Source organism: Vicugna pacos, chromosome 7, assembly GCF_048564905.1.
Source record: "Vicugna pacos chromosome 7, VicPac4, whole genome shotgun sequence".
NCBI lineage: Eukaryota > Metazoa > Chordata > Mammalia > Artiodactyla > Camelidae > Vicugna > Vicugna pacos.
Window position 1 is genome coordinate 51,552,034 of NC_132993.1, and position 17,450 is coordinate 51,569,483.

Sequence of the window (17,450 nt, forward strand, 5' to 3'; positions counted from 1 at the left end):
TTTTTCTTCCTAATAAAGAACAAATGACAATTGGAAAAACATATTGATTCCTTCTTTTAAGTGCTAATGGTTTCTTTAGCTTCAGAGTACTGAGCCTTTATTGAATTTAAGTTATAAAAATCTGTGATCGTGTTAAATTTCTTACCAGAGCTCAGACATGTATATTTTTCACTTTTTACTTGACTTCTTGCTCTGTGCATTTTATTCTGTTAACCCTATTATTGCTAGACTAAGAAAATGTGTTTTTAAGGCAACATTTCTTACTAAACAACAACAAAAAGAGAGCTTCCTGTTGTAATTCTTACTGCCTCCATATTGGGTCTGCTCTTCACAATGTATGATTTGCCCTTGAACAATACTAGTTTGAGTTGTGTGGGCCCACTTACAGGCAGACTTTTTTTTAAAAAAAAAACTACTACTAGTTGGTTAAATCCATAGATGTTGAGGGACTGTGGGATGAAGGAGGAATTGCACATTCAGAGAGCTGACTCTAAGTTATGTGTGAATTTTCAACTGCACAAAGGTTTGGCATGCCTAAAACCAAGTTGTTCAAGGGTCAGCTCTATATGTTTCAGGTTCCTAGTTTATTTATATTTATTTTTGATGAATTTCTTTGTGTGTGTGTGTGTACATGCATGTGTGTGTGTTTAACAGACAGTGAATGACCTGGGGAGTATGTCCAATTCCTTCTACTCCAGTTTCAGCCATGTTGCTACTGTGGCCTTATGGATACATTGATTTTTCCTGAAAATTACAACTTTATTTTATGTTAAATGTTCATGATGTCATTACTTAAGATATATTAAAGTTTTCTCTTTCATGTTTGTACACAGTTTGGCAGAAATGCAATCACTTCCACAAATTCTTTAAATGTTTTCATCAAATACCGTAAATCTCAGGTATTTCCTGCCTAAATCAATAATAAAATCTAAATACTGGTTTAAAATACCTTTGGGACCGTTTTGCAAATTTAGTCTTGAAGGGATTCATACCTAAGTTGAGGAATGATGAAGTCATTCTTGTAGGAGGTGTTAAATAGAAAGAATTGACTGTTTTGTTTTGTTTTGTTTTGTTTTTTAAGTTTTAGCAGATCTTTTCTTACGGCTAAATGGTTACTGGAAAGTTTGTGTTGTGGGATATAGAAATTCCCTAAGATTAATTGTGATGGACATGTAACTGATGATGTGTAGAGAAATGATTCTTAGAGGACATACTTTCCTAGGAGTCTTTCTTTTAATGGAGAAAGGCTATTTCCAGATAGAATGATGTTCTAATGGATATAGAAATGGAATGAATTCCAGAGGACTTTTCCTCAGTTTACTGAATAATTTTTTTCTTGACTAATACAGGGGTTGGGATCATTATCTAATTTCCTATTTTATGTAGTTTACTAGAACTTTGTCAGATGAGCAGAGTTGTTTGTGAATTTATTTGCCTGTGATGTCCTAGTAGATCAGTTTATAAAATTTAACATGAAATGTGCAGGAGGCAAAAATCAGTGAAACTAGCACCCTTTGTTGCATTAATTTTAGCCCTAGAAAAGGAAATAAGCAATTGGTTTGGTCATCCGTGTTTAAAAAAGTACGCTATGCCTGAGGATTTCTCTTAGGAGATGTGTGTGTGTGTGTGCACTGGATTCTATTTAAACAATGGAAGTTGCCCTTAGCTTGATTATGTTATGCTATTTCTTGACAAAGATGGAACCAAATATATTTTCAATACCATTTATTGTTTTAAAATTGTGTTATACTTGTGTAATAATTAATCAGCTAATACATATGTTAATATAAACATCCCAATGCTTTGTTTATAATATCTAAACAAATTTTACTTCATGGAGAAAAATATATCATTGTAAAGGAGGTGTTGAATAGAAAGAACTGACTTATTTTTACGTTTTAGGAGATCTTTGGCATGGTAAGGATGTGAACCTGGAGTGGGGTTCAAGGTACAAGTACTCGATGTGCAAATAACAAGTGTCTACCAACCTCACCGAGTTATTTCATAGCTCTGAACTTTAGGTCAGAATCTTTATCTGTAAAAGAGTGGGATGCCTTTTGACTGCATCTAAGAAACTTACCTTTCTAAAAATGTTCTCTATGCTACAATATTTTGTGACCTCTCTTTTGTACAATCCACTATGGATGTCTTTTACATATAGATATAGTAGAGCAATTCAGATTATTAGAGTGACACAAAATACATATCAGGTGGTATGCTGTTCCTTTTTTGAGTGATTTTTTGATACCTTTCTATACTTTAATCCTTATCATGGGTTTTTTTAAATGGTGGTTTCTCTTATACTTGTCCCATTCTTACTTATCTTCCTCTTTTCATAGTCTGGTTTCTGTTGGGTTAAGTCTAGTTCTTCACTTTTTGCATTTATTTCTCTTTTTTTCTCTTTAACAATAGTTGCAAGATTGATTTCCCATCCCCCGCCGCCATGAAATCTATCCTGCCCTGTCTAGCCCAGGCCCTATCTTCTGAAATGATTTCTTAATAAAATTCACACCAGTGCTGCTGCTTACAAGTTCGTTTAAAACTTAACTTTAGGTGGTGTCTAGTTAGCACTTTTCAGGGAACTATCCTAGTGTCTTCATTATCTAACTAATTGCTTACTATAAATTCATATAACATTTATTGAACATCTGTGTGTCAGGTATTTTGACATACATGTAGCTTATTTAATAATGTAATCCTTTCTTCAACTACATTTTTAGAAGAATGAGGCATTTCTGTATATGCTGATTTTCTGTATATGCTATTTTATCTTGATCATTAAGTAAGGAAATAATCTTATTTAGCTATTTTTGTTTTTGTAAATGAAGATTCTTTATAATATGAGCTTAGCTGGATGACCATAGTTAGCCTGGGGAGTATCTAGTGGCTGGGAGTTCACAGGACCCCAGTCACTGTCTGTCCCTTGTATTCACCACCCTAAGGTAAAAACTTTAATTAGGTCTGTTTGAGAAAAGTGCATCTGAGCCTGGAATAGAAGATCAGGATAGGTCTTCTTTAGTGTAAGGGAGAAAGCTGAAATTTGGAAGACTGTGCAGGGTACGGCTATCAGAGAAATAAGGAGAAAAGCGTTTCAATTTGCAAAGAGCAGCACGTAGAATGATCAGAACTGGAAAGAGCCAGTGAATCTGAAACAGAGAGAACGGACTACACATTTGAGAGAGTTAAGGTGAGGACCACGCAGGTCTTGGTCAGGGTGGGCCTTCAAAGTGTGAACTCTCTCAAGCAGTAATGCCCAGTAGAAATTGATGTGACCGGCTTTGCATTTTACACATCATTCTGGATGCAGCACGGAGAAAGGATTAAAGTGCTCAGAGACTTTGCCTGATGCTTTTGATTTCATTTAGAGGCTATTACAATAGTCCAAGAAACAATGGTGATGGCCAGGATTAGGGTAGTTTTACAGTGAATACACAGAAATGGCTAGAATCAAGATATATTTAAGAGAGAGAAGCACGAAGAATTGGTGCTTGATTTAATAAGAGAGGGGAAGTATAATCTTCAATATATCTTGTGAGGTTGGGTGAATAATAGCAAGATAGGTGACATTAAAGAAGGATTTTTTTTGCTTTGCTTTTGAAGGCTGAATAGGCAGTTATCTCGAATTTGTTGGCAGAAATAATTAGAAAGATTTTGTTCTTTCAGTCCAAAAGCTTTCTAGTCGTGTGTGTGTTGGTGTTACGTGTTGTTTGTACAGAAGTTTGTATCCTATAGCCTACCTGAAAAAAAGTCATTACACCCTTCCAATGCCTCCTTAATAATTAAATATTAATAGAATTCCAGGTACAGGCACAATTGTGATTTTTCATATTATAATGCTTTGGCCAAGTCTTATTTAGTGTTTGTGTAATTGATCATCTTTTCTATGAAATTTTCTCTATATTAATGCTTCACATTCTGAGAAGAAGCCAAGTCAAAAACAATAAAGTCTTCTCCATGGGTTGAATCATTAGCAGACAGGAAGATGAGAAGAATATTTCAGGCCAGAGTACTATTCACTTAGGATAAAACTATATAGCCACCTAAAAACAGATTACTTTGGCAGTTTTCTGGAAGCCTCAACTGTTCTTTTATTGGGAGAAAGGAAAGGTGATGGAATCAGTACAAAAAGCTGCTTGATCCAGACATGCTTTCTTTGCCTTGAACCACTGCTTCCAATAAGTTTATGTGTGGCGCTTGTGAAAAGTAGATATGATTCAGTTTTCCAGGCACCAGAGGTTTTATTTTATGAGATTTTGAAGCTTATACTTATTCTACTCAAATGCTGGGATACTTTATTCACTGTACCTGCTAAGGTGGAATGCAGCAGCTCTTGCCAAGATAATCCTAGTGTCAGCAATGGAAAATTCTTACTTGGAATGACAGGACAGTTAAGCCTGCCTGTCTCTTCTGAGTACTCTGATTATTATACCCATTGTTAGATTTTTTGAGAAAAAAGCTATACATTTCTGTTTTAAATTTAATGTGTTTACGGTAATAACTGAGTTCTGTGATATATTTTGCCCAACCAGTGAGACTCCAACAGTGATCTTGTGTTTCTTGTTCTTCCCACTTGTAAGAAATGGGACTCCCACTGTATTTAAGAACTTCCCTCACCAAAATGTGGCCTGCTAATGCGTATTATTAGTATAATTATGTTAACGTTAGTAATAACAGACACTTACGGGATGCTTGAAATAATGAGTCACCTTCTTTTTCTTTTAAAATAAATGATCCCATTTAATGCTCAGAGCAATCCTGAGAGTTGATCACCATAGATGTTATTACCCGCAGTTCAAGAGTGAGCCTCGTGCTCGTTTGACTTTGCCACGTGACATTCATGAGGGATGTCAATACTTGCCCTCTTTGTTAAGATTGTTAAGAAAAGGATCCTAAAATTGTTCAGTAGAATGTGCACATTTTTAAAGAGGTAACTCAGGTTATTTTCTTTGCTGGAATCTGATATAAATTTTTTCTGTTAGAGGTTAGCAAATTTTTCTCATAAAGGGCCAGATCATAAATGCTTGAGACTTCGTGGGCCGTATGATCTTTTCCATTCTGCTATTCCGTTCTGCTCTTGTAGTGCCAGAGCAGCCTTAAAAGAGCTGTGAAACAAGGGCTGTGTTTCAGTAAAACTTCATTCACAAAAAACAGCCAAGAGGCTGGATTGACCCCATGCGCCCCAGTTTCTTGATCTTTGGTTTAAATTGTCAGTCTGAAGTGATTTCTTTGCAACAGTTACTTAGTCCCTTTCCTAAAATGTCTATTAGACATTTCTTTAATAGACATACACTGTTTGTGTCATCAAGCCTCATGTACCATTTCCTGTATTTTTACATCTAATCTTCATTATCCCTCTGTTTTGACAGAAATGTTCAATCACTTGAAGTTTAAAAATTTGGATTCTTCATCTTCTGTCCTGGGACTGTCCATCCCCACAGTCCCTCTTTTGTTTGCAATTTTGACCTCATCAGAGCCACCATGACAGATTTTGCTAATTGCAAATCTACCACGCTACTTTCATTGTGAGGAAGGGGAAATTTTCCTTCTGCTCCTCTCTTGGTTCTTTTGGCTGGTCTAATAATTGACACAAGGTAGAATAACAGAAGAAAAAAAAATGAATGTTGTATGTATGAAGCTTTCTTAGATGTAGTACCCAAGAGGGATCACAGCAGGCTGTTTACATCGCTTTTAGACAAACAGTACATTTATGAAGAACTGACAAGATAAACTTAAGCTTGGCTAATAATTAGTGAAGAAACTAAGCAGAGTTTGTTTGCATAGACTTTTCAGCCCTGAATTCCCTATCTCTGGCCATAAGGATATCTCCTGACCTCCTGGTACAGGGAGAGTGACTTCCATGTGGGAAATTTATTACCTGCTCTCTGGGAGACGTAGAGGAGGCTCAGAGTGTCCTTCTTGTTCCTGCTGTTTCTCAAGTAAATGTAATTCAAAATACTCAGTATGTCAAAGTGGCCCATTCTGGGGCAGCCTGCTCCGAACGCCATCATTCCCTGCTGGATAAAGCTCAGTCTGATCATAAAGCTTTGACCTGATCTGGCTCTTGCTTCATCTTATCGTCCTGCTTCTCCTTTCTTCACTGAGCAGTTTGCCCTCTGGTAATACTGAACTGCTGTAGTTCTGCACGTGCACCATGTCATCTGACACATCTATGTTTACTCTGGTGAGTTTTTCTACCTGAGACACCATTTTTCTAGTGTTTGCTTGATTGACTTTCATCCTTAAAGTTTGAGTGACAGTACTTCCTCTTGGAATCCTTCCTTGACACTCCTGTGCTCAGTCTTTTTTTTTTTTTTTTCCTTTCCCAAGAGGATCATACGTAGGCATTCAGAAATGTTAATTGACTTGATGTTACTCATGTCTCCTATCCCGCCCTGTTTCAGTGCTGCCCACCACAAATAGACGCTTTGCGGTGACTTGCAGAAATGAAAGTGGCTGGGAGTGAGGAAATGAATAGAAATGGCATCTAAAGTGATGGCAACATTCTATTAAGGAGAATAATACTGCTAGTTTTACCTACATTTTTAGGCCGTTATTTACTCTGTATAAATTTAAACATCATGAATTTTACTATATTGATTTATGCTATCCTCCTTTCTTTTCAGTATAGTTCAATTTTTTCCATTTTGCCTGTTAGAAAAAAATTGTTTTCATTCAAGAACCATAACTGATTTGCAGACACCTGTTTCCATTTTTTATGAAGCATATCTTGTGTCAATAAATGACTGTTTATATTTTATTTTATATTATTTCCTGCATTTACCCTAACAAGTAGCATTAACCTTGGAAGTGTTTCTCATTCCTAAGTGGAACTTGATTTTCCTCTTATAAATTGAATTTAGGAGGTGATTTTCAAACATTTTTATGAGAGGCATTCTTTTTTGTTTCAAAATAAATTCTAAATCACTACTATATTAAGCAAATAGCAAATTGCATTTATGAGCATTAATTTTATCTTTTAGTTCATGTGCATAGCATTTACTTATATATTTACTTATATATATTACTCAGTGTTCTTGAGTTATCTTTTAAATGATAACTGAGTTATCTTGAGAAAGACAAAAGTTTAAAATCAAAGATTATGGGTGATAATTGGAGATTTCTTCATTTAATCCTGCAATTTATTGGGATTATGCAATAAACTAACCTATTAGATACTTGAAGAAGGGGTTTTTCTTGCCATCTATCTTTCAATTAAATGGATTCAAAAATGAGTAGCCGGTACCTTGTCATAAATAGAAAATTTAACAAAATTACCTTCAGCGTAATATGCTAAGATTACAATATATGATTGTAATATTTTGTGATATTTTACTCATTCATGTTGTTCAGCTTACTCTTACGCTATGGTAAAAGCAAGTGCTAAGCAAATATTTTTTAGCCCTGACCATTCACTTCAGCTCAGCACACACATGCCATGACATTCAGTGTCTTGTAATAACTTAGAGAAGAACCTGAAAAAGAATACATATATGTATATATAAAACTGGATCACTTTGCTATACACCTGAAACATTGTAAATCAACTACACTTCAATAAAAAAGACTCAAATCAAACTTATGAAAATTATAATACCTAAGATGAAAAACATGCTTAATTTTTTTTTTATATTCATACCTATGCCTGTCTTCACACATAGAGCTCTGAATACTGGCATGTTAGGCTTAGGTTGGTCCAGATCTCACTGATGCCCTCCTTATTTTTCCTTTTTTTTTTAAAGTCTTTTTCTCTTTTCCCCCTTTATTTCATTTAAAATAGTTTCCATTGCTATATTTTCAAGTTCACTAAGCCTTTTTTCTGCAATGTCTAATCTGCTATTAATCCCCTCCAGTGTATTTTTTTTAAATCTCAGAGGTTATTTCCAACTTTAGAAGACAGGGTTAGGTCTATTTTACATCTTCCTTTTCTCTACTTAGCACACTTTTTTTTTTTCTGTAGCTTTTTGAACAAATGGAGCACAGTTGTAAGATTGTTTTAATGTACTTTTTTATTGAGTCTAATAGCCGTCAGTTCTGAGTTGGTTTTGATTGATTGACTTCTCCTCATTAGGGGTCATGTTTTTCTGCTTTTTTGCACATTTGATTTTTTTTGATTAGCTGGTAGATAATGTGAATTTTATTACCTTGTTGAGTGCTGGATGCTTTTGTATTTCTATCAGTATTTTTGAGCCTTATTTTAGGATACAGTTAATTGGAAACAGTTTGACCCTTTTAGGTATTGTTTTTATGATTTTTCAGAGGGACTAATCAGTATATTTAGTTCAGTGCTAATCATTCCCGACAACTGAGGCAGTCTTCTTAGATTTCCATCCAACCCTCTGTAAATTACAAAGGTTTCCAGTCTGATTGGTGGCTGCCACCACTCTTGCTGACCCAGGGTGTGTATTAGGCGCAGTTTGGGGGCTGATTTTTCCCAGCCTTAGGTGGTTTTCTCAAATGTGTGCACTGATAAGAATTCTGCTTTGTATGTGAGGGAGTTACTGTGACAATCTCAGAGTTCCTGCTCTGTGCCCCGCTTTCCTCTCTGGTACTCTGCCTGGGGGACTCTAGCCACCTTTATCGCCAGAACCCTTAAACCTGGGTGTGTGGTCTCCACCCTGCAATGTACCACGGCCTGGAAACTGTTTCAAGGCTGTAAGCTGGGGCAAATATAGAGCTCACCTCATTGGTTTCTCACCTCTCCGATGTCACTTGCTGCCTAGAGCATCATGTCATAAAATGCTTGTTTCATGTAGTTTGTCTATTTTTTTTACTTGTTTCAGGTGGAAAGGTAAATTCAGCCCCTGTTACTCCCACTGGGGCAGAAACGGAGACTGGGACCATCTCAACTGAGAGATTTATTTCACATATTCATATTCCTTCACATTTTCAGGAATATGTTTTATATGTGAATTTTTAAAAAGCTCAGTCTGTTTTAGCTGATTCTGTAAGGTTTTACCTACTGTAACTAGATCTGGATTTACCTAGATCTAATTTTTCACAGCAAGATTTTAAGTAGTAACATAACATTTGGGCAAAAATGAAAATTCCTTTTATAACACACATAAGGTAATGACTGAGAAAATTAAATAAATGGGATGTGTGACCAGTAATGATATCATATAAACTTCTTTTGTTTTACATAAGTGTCGCCCATTAGTACTTTCTGCAATGATGAAATCTTTGATTTCTATGATTTTGCATATGGTAGCCACTAGCTACCTGCAGCTGTGAGCATTGAGGTATAGCTATGATATTTTAATTTTTATGTAATTTTAACAAATTTGAATTACAATGTAAACAGCTGTATTTGGCTAGTGGTCACTCTAGTAGACAGTTTTATGTGGCCACTTTTTATACTGAGTGAGTTCTATTACCTGACATTGCTCCATGAAAAAAAAAAATCTCTTAGAAAGTAAAGTTAGCACTTTATTTTAATGAAAAATAGCTCAACAAAGCAGAACACCAGTCATTTTCTAACTTGTTATTGGAAGAACTGTAATTGAAATTTCTGGGTATTGTGTATTTCTCTAAGACTAATGTTTTTAACATTTTCTTAAACTAGCAGAATTTTTTTTTTGTCTTTCTATAGTAAGTTTAACCTTACCAAATAATTCAGAAGAACTATACCTAAGATCTTATTTTGTGTGTCTGCATTGTTTTGGTTAGTATTAGATTATGAATTTCCTGAGGTCAAAGAAATCTGAGATGATTAAATGTTACCAAATGACAGTTAACTCCTGAGATTATTAAACAATTATTAATTCCTGAAATTATTAATGATTTTTGCTGTATTTTTTAAAAAGGCCCAGAATGAATCAGTGGAGACTAGGCTAGTATGGCTTCTGTACAGAACATCCCTGCATTTTGATCACCTTGGTCACGTCTCTGAATAGTTTTTGTTTTCATTGTGTATTCCATATACTTCATCTTCTGAAAAGATTCTCTTTCATTGTTTTGCCTCATGAAACATTTTTAATATATTTAATAATTTTCACTTACAAATGTAGGTACATAAGAACAGAATCAATTATTCTTAGAAATTCAAAGCACTATAATGGACTTTATAATGGTTTGCCTAAATGCATACATTGTCTTTATTTGTGAACTCTAAAAATACCTTGTTTTTTAAGTCACAAAATGCTTATCTGAATGGCCCTAATAATAACTGTTGCTTAAGCAGTAATATATTTTATCATGTAAAATGAAATTTTGACAAGTCACTAAAATATATAAAAATTTTAGGCTACACTCAGTGAAGAATTACATACCTGCTTTTTGTAACTTCTTCAGTGATTTATATTCTCTGACAATTTTGTCAGTTTTCTCAAATAGAAAAATAAGTAAATACAAAGTTAAATGTTTCAAATAATATTAGCTAAACAAATCAATGCTTCATATTAATCATTGGGACTGCTTTGAACTCTTGGCTTTAAAATTTGTTGTAGATGATACAGATGTTAATTATAGCTGTATATAATGCTTCAGATAATTGTGGCATAATACAGCCCTGGCAGAGTTATGTTCTTGTAGTAGAAATAATCTTGTGAAATAATCTGAAAAACTGTTCATTTTATGATTTTTTCGCATGTTTTAAATAATATTAAGTTTTTCTATTGACTGTTTAAAATACGGAGTTCTCATTCCATTACTTTGATCTTTTAAATAAGGATCTAAAAAAATGCAGCCAAATAAAACATTTTTTTTACTGATATTATAAAACTCACTTAGTTTTTAATTTATTGAATCAGTAGAAACATTTAAATCTTTTGTATGGCTAGTATTTTAATACAAAGTACAATTTTATTTACTATCTTTTGTTAAATGTCATTACTAGCTTTGCTGGTATTTTGTTAAGATTTACAACTGAGTTGTTAAGCATTTGCTCTGAGTTTCCATTATAACTTAAAACTTAATTCGTTTTTGTTCATCAGAATTATGAGTTGAATTTTATGGCGACATTGATTTAAACTTGTTCTAAAATGAAATGACTCAATATTAAAGCTTGTTCCTTTTTTCTTTTTAAAAGTACAATTCATTAAAGTAATTTTCATTAATATCCATGTAATTCATAAATAGCTGAAGTGAGATAAAAGTTTTTCTAAAGCTTTTTTTTAATCCTTAAGATAGACTCTTTGATCTGCTTAATATTGACCACTTTCATCAATTATTAGATTTCCCTTCTGTTTCTTTTGAAAAGTGATGTTTTGAAGATGTTGGGCCTCATTTACACAATTTACTTTTCTGTACACATATGTTGATAATTTTGCAGTATCTATTGTGTGTTTTCAAAGAACCTCTGGTCTATCTACCAATTCTTTCTAACTCAATTATTTGATAATTACCAGAGCTTATATTTTGACCATCTTCCTTCCACTTTGGTGGGCATTAAGCAGTGCAGTACTCAAATAAACAAAGAATCTTTTTTCACTTCTACCACAAATCCTGACTCCCTTCCCAGGCCTTCCTGTGAACATGGACTCTGGAATGAGACAAAAGTGCTAACTGTGGTGTTATGGAACATTCCTGATGTTTTAAGGAATATTGTATGTAATATTAACTATTGGCCTTTAACTAATATAACTGTCCTCAGAGATAAGTGAAAAATTACATTTTTAACTATAAAAAATTAGTTGGACTTCATCTGAGACCAGGGTTATATTAAATGGTTACCAAGACAAATATAAAGCATGTGTAGAACTGAGTGTAGAAGACATGAGGCACAGAGAAGCCTTTTCCAAACTCTTTGTGCTGGAAACCTCGCCCACCCACAGAGTCGCCCACATGTTAAATGTTTAAGCAGTTTACTAGTTTATAGGAGTGAATTTGCTACCTTAAAAAAATGAAATTACATTCTTTTTTAAGGAGTAGGAAGATTTCCTTACTGCTCCAGTCTTCATTGTTGGTACTATCTGTATGGTGTCTTTTTTCATACCAGTACGTATATAAATGTCTAAAGAAACTATCATATATAAATGTCAAATGAAAACTATCCTATCCTAGAAAGATAGTTTTCATTCGACAGCTATGTTAAAACTAGCATATTGTTAGGTTTTCTTAAAAATCCAATCTGGTAAATCAGTCACTTACGAAAGAGTTAAATGTTTTGTATTTATCTTTATACCTGGTATTCCTTCTACAAGCTTATTCTTTTGCTATTGCTGTTGGCCAGTCATTTTGTTTGCAACTTGGCTTTCCTCCTGTGCTCTGCTGCATTGATACAAATAATCCTTTAGTCGCTCTGCAAGTTCAGAAACTATAAAATACAATTGTTTATAGCTTTAATTAAACAGCATCACTTTTAAAATATATATAATTATAAGTTAACCAAAGTCTCTAATTTCTGTCCTCCAAAACAAAATGTATTCAGCACATTTTATCTATTGAGCATTCTCATTCTGATATAATTTATTCTCTAGAATTTTAGTTCTAGCATTTTTAGGCTCCTAAAGTTACTGACTTTTATAATTAACCCTTGATGTAATTAACTGAAATTTAAAAATTAATTTTAAGGTCTCTGTTAGGACACTCTTCTAGGAAAATTAGAAATGAGCACCCATTCCCAGCTCGGACTTGGCAGAGAGGTTCCTCTGCTCCTGGAGGGCTGTTTCCTCCTGGTCAACTTTCATGGCAGCTTTGAGGTGCAGAGCTCCAATCTCAGTTGTAGAATATCTATCATTTCTTCTCCAAATAATGTGTTAACAGTATTTCCACTCTTTCATTTCTGTGCGTTTTAACTTTCTGTGCAGGCTGTAATTACAAATTAAAATGATCTTTTCAGTGTCTTGTGCTGTTTTTTCCAAAAACCCTTTCCCAACCACCCACCTTCCTTACTATAGTGTGAGATTTTTCAGAACTCAAAATTTGTCAGAAAAACTAGTATTAATCAAGAAATGTCTGCCTATCTCATTATCTATCTAGGCTGGCAGTAAGGTTGCCCAGGTTGTGCACTGCAAATCTCTAAGGCATCCCATTCACATAAAGTATGTTGGACATGGTGGCTGCTGGCATTTCATGGTATCTAAATAGTACAGATAATTACACAGTTAAAAGAGGTAAAGAGGCGTGTGAGGCTTTTAACTCTGAAAAGCAGTGTTGTTCCCTAGTCCAGCTGTCAGGGGCCATGCAGTGATCTGGCCATACAGGCTGAGGGGAGACTCTTACCCTCAGCCAGTCCCCTGGCTTCAGATTTATACCATGACTACAGTTTCCCAAATTGCCTCAAGTTTGGGGAATTAACCTGCTTTTTGTTGGGAAGCCCACCACCAGCACTTTTAGGTTCAGGTGGATATTGCAAACTCATAAGACTAGAGGAAGGCTGTATCGCACTAGTTGGCCCAACACTGTGGAAGACTACAGGGCAGGAAAAAAGGTGGGGCAGAGGTGGACATGTCTTCTGCTTTGGCTCTTGAGCTCATCATCTTGCATTGGTACAGGGGCTGCTTTTCTGTTCCCTCACTTCTGCCTCGACCTTGGCTTCTCAAGGGTGAGGGAAGGAGATTACAGAAGGTGGTATGAGCCATTCTTTTAGAAGCCTGAGGCTGCAAATAGGAATGGACATCTTTTGCCATAGCTGATAGCTGTTAGCTTCCCAGTCCCAGCTAGAGGAGTACCTGGTGACAAGTCAAATGACTCTGATGGCGGGTCTAGTGATTGTAGTTCATTCATAGTTCTTCCAGCCTGGTTGTGGTTCACCATTCAGGAGTTGCTTTTACCATAAGTAATGCTGCCTGGTAAAAAAGCTGAAATTTCATCTTTGTAAGTTTTCAGAGAAACAGAACTTAGAGGAAGCTGAGCCCAAGACTCCAGGGTTACAGCGTCTTTTCTTTAGCTCTTCAGCAGGTAGAAAAGCCTGAAACTTTCTTTCTGCTTTTGATCTTCCAAAAAGGTTTTTTTTTTTTTGTTTTCGTCTCTGTTCTTTTGGTTTCTTTGTCAGTTGAGCACTTTTTAAGGAAAAAAGTCTTCATTGCCACCTTAGATTTCAAGGGGAAGCAGCTGGATGTGCATGTCTTCACCTGACTATATTATAATGCAAAGTTCCAGGAAGTAGTTAATGGATATCTAGTAAATTAATATACACTGCACATCATCTTATAGTTATCTTTAAAACTGAATGTTATATAAGCAGTTTTTCCCTAGAAGAGTAAAATGCAATGTGATAGTAGGAAAAAAAACCTCATTCCCTTGTTTAACAGATGGAGTATAATAAGATGTTTTGTTGTGTATTTTCTAAAGAGCACGTCTCCTTATGAGTGAGCAGAGAGGAAGCGTGGCAGTGGAGTATATTTTCAAATGGTTCTAGTTAGTGAATACACATATTTGAACAAATTATAATTCTTGAGTCTTTAAAATTTGACATTGCAAAAGAACACATATATTTGTGTTCATTGTATATATAGATTTGCATTTTAATTAGTTATTTTGAGACTATTATTGTGATTTAGGTCTTTTATGTCCAATGAGAGACAAATAGTACTATAAAACTTCAATAATTTGCAGAAAAGAGGACACATCACCCTGAGACCTTAAAATTTAAATGTAAATAATGCTTTAAAATAGTTACTGGAATAATTTCAAGAAAAACACTAACACTGCTTAAAGAACTCTATATGAAATGCTTATGGATTTACTTTAAGAAGTAGATAATTATTTGTTAGCATTCCAATTATTACTTTAGAAGGGGTTCTTCTAAAAATTTTATGTATTTGGATAAGCAGTTTCTTGAATTTTATTGTTACTGTTAATTTCTTAACATGTTTGTTTATTTCTCTCTAGCCTAGTTTCAAATTACAAATTACGAAGTAAGTTGAGGGAATTAATGAAATTATATATTCTTTATATGTTTGACTCTGACACAAATTGAAATAGAATATTAGTATTTTATATTTTTCAACAGTGTGTTCTCATTGAGTATTTACTGCATGTGTGCTTATAAAGCATGGTCCATGTTATCAAGCATTTATGGCTTGAAATGATCAACTAGACATTAACACGAATTGATAGTTGCAATATTATGATTTGATGTGTTTTGGGCTTCTTTCATGGCATATTTTTCAAGGGAAAATGAAGAGAATGGTATTCTAATTGTTACCTTTTATGTTATTTTGCAGGTGCATTTTCTTGATTATAAATCAATACCGTTTGGTCGGAAAATGGAAGACCTAATGCAGATTAAGGAATTGGCCAGAGAAGTGAAAAAAAGAAATATTTTATTATGTGGTCTTCTCATATACTACCCACAGGTAGGTAACATTTTGGTCTTTTCAGATTGTGTGTTCATTAGAGTACAGTTTTAATGGTGGAAACATGATTTTGTTAAAAGCAAAGAGATATTAATAAAAGTTTTGGCTGGAAGATTACTCCTCTGTTCATGATCTACAGTAGGTAGAAACTCTTGACTCTAAGGGAAAAATAAAAATCAAAACTAGTGTTTTGATTAGGGGAAAAAAAGATGAAAATTGGCAAATATCTCATACTATGTAACCCACATTGAATTGCCAGATATGCAAAGAAAAATACAGAATTCCCAGTTAAAGTTGAATTTCAGATACATAATAAATAATTTTAAGTATATCCCTAATTTGGAATTTGAAATTTGAATTTCAAATTTAACGGGACTTTTGTATTTAACTAGTAACCCTAAGGTCATAACTCAGGTGTTTGTATAATCTGAATTTGCTTAATTCTTTTATGCTACGCTAAAAATGTTGGTGATCTAGAGTTTAATCGTTTGAAAGCAATGGCTGGCATTCAGATTACCAGAGGGCATGGCATTTAACTAGAGAAAAACTGTTATTGGCATTCTCTTAATAGCCAGTTAAGCTAAAGGCAAAGTGAATTCGCATTATAGATTCTTTGTGCTATTTAAATGAAACTGTTTGGATAATCTGTTAGAAAAGATGGATTTGTCCTTTGTGCATAGATACCTTTCACCGAACTTGCAGAGTGCTTTATGGTGTCTTAGAGGTGTGCCACAAGAGGAGTCAAGGAAGTAAAACAGTCAACTGCTGTTTCTAATGGTCTGGAATAAAAGTGATTTGGTACTGATTGTCCAGGGAATGATAGGTATTTTTATGGTTGATGAGTAACAGCTATTGTTTAATGAGATATTTAAAGTGCCATTTTAACCTGAAAGTAACATTTCTTTTGAAACAAATGGATTTTAGTTAAATATAAGGACCATCTTTTAGCCCGTTCCCTGATTTTCTTTACCTTTGAGGTGGTTTCCTCTGCTTTTAAAATAAGCAAGCATGATCTCTAGTTGGTCATCAAGGACAAGGTAAAGTTGAGTTTATTTAGGATTATGGAATTACAAAATGTTAACGCTGCAGGGGTTCCTCAGTCAGCACAGCCAAGGCCTAAAGAGGTACCTATACTTGCCTAAGGACATAACTGGCAGAGTAAGAATAAGAACTCAGGTCTGGACCTTCCTTCAGGTATGTTGCCTTTTCAGTAGATTGCCTTTGGTTGCACTAAAGATTATTATGGTGGGAAAAATAAATCATCTCTTTCTTGTGTGCCATGTAAAGAAGTCATGGATGCATACAACTAGTGCTATGCTATGCAGGAACAAACTAGAGTTTGGGAAAATTCCAAAAGCTGGAGAATGGTAGAGCACACACCATCCTGGAACTCTCTTTGTCCTGTGCTTTAGATGAAGTAAAAGTGGTCTGTGTGCACTGTAGCTTACATTCCACTGGAGGGGCTGGTTGTCAGATGAAATACAGCATTGAAGTTCAGATAAAAATATTTTTTAGCTTAAGTATGTCCCAAATATTACATGGAACATATTTGCACTAAAAGTTCTTGACATTTACATTGCAGTTATTCATTTCCCCACACTTGACATGCTCTACACATTACTGGAATGGAGTAGTGAATATCCATGTGGCTCTGTGCCTGTGAAGGCTTGTTGATTGGGAAAGTGGCCTTGTTGAAAAGGAGGTGCTTTTGCAGCCCACTGCTTGGTATCTGACTCTTCTTTTAAGCAAACTTGGACCTGCTAAGCCAGTTCTCTACTAAGCTACCAAAAGTGGGAAAAGGATGGTCTTGCAAGGCCTTCAAGCTACCTCTCTCATTGTTTTAGGAAGCAAGGATAGCTTACTTAGATGTTGCTTGTCCCTTCTTAAAAATACAATACTGAAGATGTTTGAAGTATGTGAAAATGTTTAAAATGCAGGGTTTACTTTTGTCCTCAAAGGCACAGATCTCAGTTGATTCTTACTAGCCCAACACACTGTCCACTGCATAATTCCACCTTAAAGAGAATTTACCAGAAGACCCTGGGATGTTCATTAGAAATGCCGTTCAAAAAGGGCTATGGTTAAAAAAATTGTGGAAGCAACAGAATAAAGTTAAACAGACTTCTTTAATGAGGGTCTTCTCACAACTCTTTAACATACTCTGGATCTCCAAATAGGGGACAAATGGTTATGCCGTTTTCCATTTTCTCT

General features: G+C 34.8%; 1 protein-coding gene across 1 annotated transcript in view; it reads left to right on the top strand.

The window, feature by feature from the left end:
- CRPPA (CDP-L-ribitol pyrophosphorylase A) overlaps nt 1-17,450 on the top strand; it is a 224,285-nt gene that overhangs the window by 112,176 nt on the left and 94,659 nt on the right. Inside the window, exon 9 of the mRNA XM_072964899.1 lies at nt 15,108-15,239. Coding sequence (XP_072821000.1) covers nt 15,108-15,239 — 132 coding nt within the window. The remainder of the gene's footprint in view (nt 1-15,107; nt 15,240-17,450) is intronic.